General features: G+C 41.5%; 1 protein-coding gene across 10 annotated transcripts in view; it reads left to right on the forward strand.

The window, feature by feature from the left end:
* The window catches only part of KIAA1217 (KIAA1217 ortholog), a 114803-nt gene that overhangs the window by 95489 nt on the left and 13252 nt on the right, over positions 1–6062 (forward strand). For 9 of the 10 annotated variants that reach the window (XM_012644355.1, XM_012644413.1, XM_012644379.1 and 6 more), the window contains 2 exons: positions 355–538; positions 3869–4032. In XM_012644355.1, coding sequence (XP_012499809.1) covers positions 355–538; positions 3869–4032 — 348 coding nt within the window. The remainder of the gene's footprint in view (positions 1–354; positions 539–3868; positions 4033–6062) is intronic. The other variant, XM_012644364.1, reaches the window with a different exon arrangement.

Consider the following 6062-nt stretch of genomic DNA (forward strand, 5'->3'; position numbering starts at 1 on the left):
GCCTACCTTTGAAAGCGTTATCAGTGTCTCTTTCTGTTTCGAATTGGTAGAAGTACATAGTAGGTGCTCAGTAATCATTTAATGAATGAATTTGGGTTTCTAAGCCTCTCTGTGAATGAATATCACGGGGGCTTAAATGGCGGCTCATGTCGCTGTAGACGATATAGCAGATGGCAAAAGCGTCATGGCCTGGACTTGGCAAAGTTCGTCTGATGTGCACAGAAACCAGGACTTTATTTCACCAACACTTCAACTTCGTCACGTCCCCTCCCCACCCCGATGTAAAATCTCTACGCTGTTCATCAGCTTTTCCCTCAAGTTTTTAAGCTTTCTTCGCCTGTCGTTTTCCTTCAGAAAGCAGAAAGGAAATGGGAAGAAAAAAGACAAAATCTGGACCATTATAATGGGAAAGAGTTTGAGAAGCTCCTAGAAGAAGCTCAGGCCAATATCATGAAGTCAATTCCAAACCTGGAGATGCCATCCACTTCGGGCCCGCTGCCAAAGGGAGAGGCTCCGGTGGACAGGCCAGAACTCTCAGGTAAGGTCCAGTCCCGTGGCAGATGGCTACCCAGGCGTGTGGCTGCCTGAGCGTGGGCCAGCATGGCGCCACCCAGCAACACATGCTGGACAGCAGCACCGATGTCTCGCTTCGTCAGCATCTTTAAAAATGTTGGTTGGAAGAGCAAATGCTCAAGCATTTCTTAGATCTTCATTACTGGAGATCTAGCCACAGTAGGGAAGCCGTGTCTTGTGTTGGAATACTAGAACAATGCCCAATAAGGGGGAATTTAAATTCCCAGCTTCCACATTTCCTATGCATTTATGACACTTCACAGCACCAGCTGGGAGAGTATCAGGCCTGCATTTAAAACAAGAGCTTTCTGGGTGCTTTGCAGAAAGAAAATACCAGCTTTTATGAGCCCCCGGGGGATATTAGATCATCAGGCAAAACTATTGTTTTTTTCATCAAAATTAGAATGTATATTTAACCAACTTGACCATGAAAGTTAAACATCAACATGTCAATACTAATGTTACATTTAAAAAACTCAACCTACTATATCTCCCACCAATTATAAGCCACGTGCCTTATTCTGATGTTAAAATTATATACACAGATGTCATTTTACTCGCAGCCTGATGTCTCTGCGGTGTCACATTCAACGATGCTCATTTAGCAACTAGAATTAATTTGAAAAGGAGTCACCATCTTGGCTTGCATGTCAAGGAACATTAAAGTGGATTCGATTTATAAACACTATACCGTCATTCCTTGGTATCCATGGTGGGGGGATTGCGTCCAGCACCTTTCTTGGACACCAAAATCCAAAGATGCTCAATTCCCTGATATAAAATGACATGGTATTTGCATATAACCTATGCACATCCTCCCTATACTTTAAATCATCTCTAGATAAATACAATACCTAACACAATGTCTTCCCATCTTCCTTCTCATGGCTTCAACGTGGTACTTGGCAGGAGGCAAGTTCAGGTTTTGCTTTTGGGAACTGTGTGGATTTCCTTTCTCTGAATGTTTTCCATCTGTGGTTGATGGAATCCACAGATGTGGAAACCACAGATATGGGGGACTGACTGGGCTTGTCTCTTCCCCGAAGCTCCACTCACTGAAACTCTTCCCCCTCAGTCTGTGCTAAGAGGCTTTTCTCATGTCCTTCCCCATCTGCCAGCTGTGTTAGGCCTCTGTGGGGCCCCTGGGTCGCCAGGCAAGAAGCAGCCCAGAGAGGTTAGAGGCCTGGGAAGGGCAGGTCTTCCCTCCTAAGGATGGCTTTCTTCCCACCGTCCCCATGGAGAATTCCTGATGGAGAAAATGACCTACCTCATCACATGTCTCTCTTGCCTAATTCTGTTCCCCCATTACAAAACTTGTCATACAGTCTTTTAATGTTTTATATAGTTATTATAATTGTTCTTTCTCATGATTGTACAACAAAAATACATGACATTTTGTTAACTTGCCTCATTTTGGCTTTTTATTCTTTCAGATTTGAAAAAAATTTGCATAAATTATTTTTTAAATTACACCCCAAAGTGTAATTTTACTCAGTTAAAATGTTCTTACTGGGTTTTTTATTTTTTAATGCATGCTGTGATTTCTTCTCAGAAAGAGTCCACTAATGGACAGGCCATCAGAAATGTGTAAGGGTATCATTCCATTACCATTATCATCCAGACATTGGTTTCTACCCTTTTAATTTGTTTGTCACGGATGTTGTTTTTATGTATTTTTGTTTACTAAGAAGGCGCAAAACTCTTAAGCTTGGAGTTTTAAAAACCATTTGTAGTTCCTCTTGTGTGAATTGTCCGACTGCTCAGACGATGGGGAAAGATAGTTAGCTATCAAAAATCAATGGAAAATTGGGGGGATTGCAGCCTCAGTTGTTGTCAAAGAAAAATTAGTTCCTGGGACAATTGTTAAAAACAGCGAGGAAGAGTTTATTCAAGAGTCGTGCAATAGAGGCCAGAGATTGAACTCAAGATCAAGGAGGGGACGGATTCTTGCTCAAGGCAGGCCTAGAGCTTAGACAGCACGGATGGGGCGAGGAACTTGATCACTCATTAAGAATGGAGGAATTCGTCCTAAACTGATGGAGCAAGATCCTTGGCTAAACCTACACACAGTGACCAGGTCAAAAAGAAGACAGTGGGGAGCCTGACTGAAGCCAAGGCAAGAGACCGTCATCACCTACCCGATAAGAGAACCCATCACCCCGTAGGCAGGTCAGCCCAAGTCAGTCCCTAGAGGGCCCCCCAGAGCCGGGGCGACCTTCCCGAGGCCCCGTGAATGGCTGCAGCCCGTCACCCAACGCCCTCGTGCCATGAGAGTCACTTGCTCTTTACCCTGAGGGTGTAGCCAGGTCTTTATTACAATGTTAAACACAAAATCCTCAAGACTCTCCTTGAAACACCTGTCTCGGTTTCCCAGAAAAGAAACACACCCTCCTAGGAGACCAGGCCAGTCCCTAGGGAGAGCTGGAACAAAACTCCCAATCTCGAATTGCTGGTTCTGATGCTCTGTTAGCCCCAGGCACAGTGCTGATAAAGGGCAGAAGTGTGGCTGTTTTGTTGAGCTTTGAGTAAGGAACGCCTTTCCCCGTGTCCCGGGTGGAATGTGAGCAGATATCTGCATCTCCTAACTTTGGTGTTCACTCTACTTTATAATTCTCTTATTTTTACATTTGCTGCCTCCTTTTGTTAGCAAAGAATCTCTTCCAACCACATAAGCATGACCAAAAAACATCCACTTCCTCTCTGGCTTTGTTCTTTGTTGCCATTTGCATCCTATTTTCTCCCTGGCCCTCTGTTGGCCACATTACACTCTAACATCCGTCTGCACAATCCCTCTTGCTGAAGCTGTTTTTTCAGACTAGGGAGATGAGGTTTGGGGGCCATGCAGGGGGCTCTGGATGTGCCTTTAGGCTCTGATCTTTCATCTTTCCAAGTAATATTCAGCTTTTCTGCATAACAAGAAATCAGTTTAATAATAATAGCTAATACTTTGCATAGCATTTACAATAAGCCAAGTGCTGTATATAAATCATTTAATCCTCACAACACTCCAGTGGAAAGGATATGTATATATTTTTTTTTTTTGGAAAGGATATTAGTATAATACCCATTTAGCAGATGAGAACACTGAGACAGAGACAGATTAAATAACTTGGGTAGAATCTTTTTGGGATTTAAATCCACTCAGTCTTCAGGGTCTATAACCCTTAATCATTGCTCTATGGAGAGAATAGAGAATTTTTAAGTCAGATTGCAATGAGTTTATAGCAATATACTGCTAGACTTTCTGGACATTATCTTGAAAGAGATTATTTTTGCATGGCATATTGTTTTCCAGAAGACTCTTCAAATTCAGAACAGGACGTGGACAAGCTGGGGGGAAAGTCGCCCCCTCCCCCTCCCCCACCCCCTCGGCGAAGCTACCTGCCAGGATCGGGGCTCACCACCACCCGGTCGGGCGATGTGGTCTACACCGGCAGAAAGGAGGCCACCACCACTAAGGTCTGATGGGTTAAGCCCTGGGACACTGGTTTCTGGGTTCAGATGATACCCTTGGACAAGGTTCTCTCTGTTGGAACATAAAAAGTGGCGAGGCAGAGAAGAGAAGTAGTGACTCAGCTATACTAGTTCTCCAGGGAGCAGCACAGTTTGGGAAATGTTGACCGATGTCACTGGACTAGACCAGGGGTAGGAACCTTTTCATGTTGGAAGGCTACATTAATTTAGCTGTAATCAAATAAGGCCGCATTTAAGAAACTTCAATTAGATATACTTAAAAATGTACCTTATTACTTCAAAAAATGAAAACTATTTGTCAATTTTAAAGTTAACTAACCTTTTGATGACTTTGTTGTGGCTGCTTTTTGTTGGAAAGCATTTGAATATTTGGTTGCAACATGGAGGTCCGCAGTTTCAGTTGATCCTCTAGATGGGATCAGTCATTTGGGACCTTAAGGGCGTCTTGAGTTGGGTTAGGTAGGAGAATGTAGATTCACAGCAGTAAGTGGTTGAAAAGCAAAAAAGCATTTTTCGGGCATGTCGCTGAAGGCATGGGTATTCTACTGCATTTCTCCATATTTCCACTGGATCTTTCTTAGCATCAAACAATGACTTTAAAATGTCATCTACTGAGAGCTCAATCAGTTCCATCTGTAGTTCTTTAGGTGCCTTGGTGATATCAACTAGGCGAGGCTGAAACGCTAATTTGAATGTGATGTCATGATTCCCAAAGTCAGTAAAACTTTCATTGCATTCTGGAAATAATAAGCCTATAACCGCTTTATATTCTCCAAATGATTTGCATATATCATCCTGCTCATCAATGACCTTTGCTAACTAGGGAAAATGTGTCCGAAATTTCCTTCTGAAGAAGAAGTGTTTTGAAAAAAAGATAGCTTTTTCCAAAACGTTTGGGGTTTTTGCTACATATCATATGTAGAATTAGTTTTACCTTGCAAAGAAATATTCAAGTCATATTGATTTGACATGATATCACACAGAAATGCTACATTCCTACAAAAATCTTCTTTTAATAATTCACATTGCAGATTCTGTTCTTCATAAAATTTGTCTGTTCTCACAGAGATAAAATTTTAGCTAATACCTGTCCCTGCATGATAGCTAACACACTTTAGAATGATACAGCAAATCCACATCAAATACCTCATTGTTCAACTTTAGCACGCTACAAAACTAATGATGCCATGTTCCATTTGCATGAATATAGCTAACTATACTTATAATTTTTTGCAAAGTGTGACTTAAAATAGTAGCTTTAGGACAAAGATTTTGCTGATGCAAGGTACAATGAAAAGAAATGAGAGTTTCTGGATCTTTTAATACTTTTTTTAATCTGTGCAATAAACGCTTCATGTTTTCCTGTCAAGGAATGTGCACCGTCTGTACATACACTCACTAAATTTACCCAATTCAGTCCAGCTTGATGACATTGATCTTGAAAGTGGTTGAAGATATCTATCTATTCCCTATGTTCTGTTTGCAAGAGTGACCAAAGCAAGTAACTCTTTCTAGCAAAGAAAATCTTCTGTTATGACCCAAATGAAGTAGTATCAGTCGATTCATCCAAAGCGATTGAAGAATATATATTTTCCTATTGAAGTACTGCATGAAGTTGTCCCGTGAAGTTGAAGGCTAATTCATGCGCTGATCGGTTATGGTGCTCCTTGAAAGAGGCAGTTGTTTGTATTTTGAAATGTTATCAGGGTCTAAGCATCCTGCATCTTTGACAGTGTATTCCTCCACAACGTCTACATCACTGAACGGCTTCCCTTTTTTCCTGAGTATATAAGCTACTTTATAAGTTGCTTCGGTGGTCTTATTGGTGTTTGAAAGAATTGTCTTTGCTTTTGCTTTTCATCTTTTAATTTCTGCAATACAACGTTTCATGCCTCTCCTTCTGATTTAAAATATTCGTGGTCCTTGTGAGTGTCATAATGCTGATGAGCGCTGAATTTCTTTAGTGTTGATATTGCAGTGTCACAAAGCAAGCAAACCGTCTTATCTTTAGCAGA

This window comes from Propithecus coquereli, unplaced genomic scaffold (genome assembly GCF_000956105.1).
Source record: "Propithecus coquereli isolate 6110/MARCELLA unplaced genomic scaffold, Pcoq_1.0 Scaffold103, whole genome shotgun sequence".
NCBI lineage: Eukaryota > Metazoa > Chordata > Mammalia > Primates > Indriidae > Propithecus > Propithecus coquereli.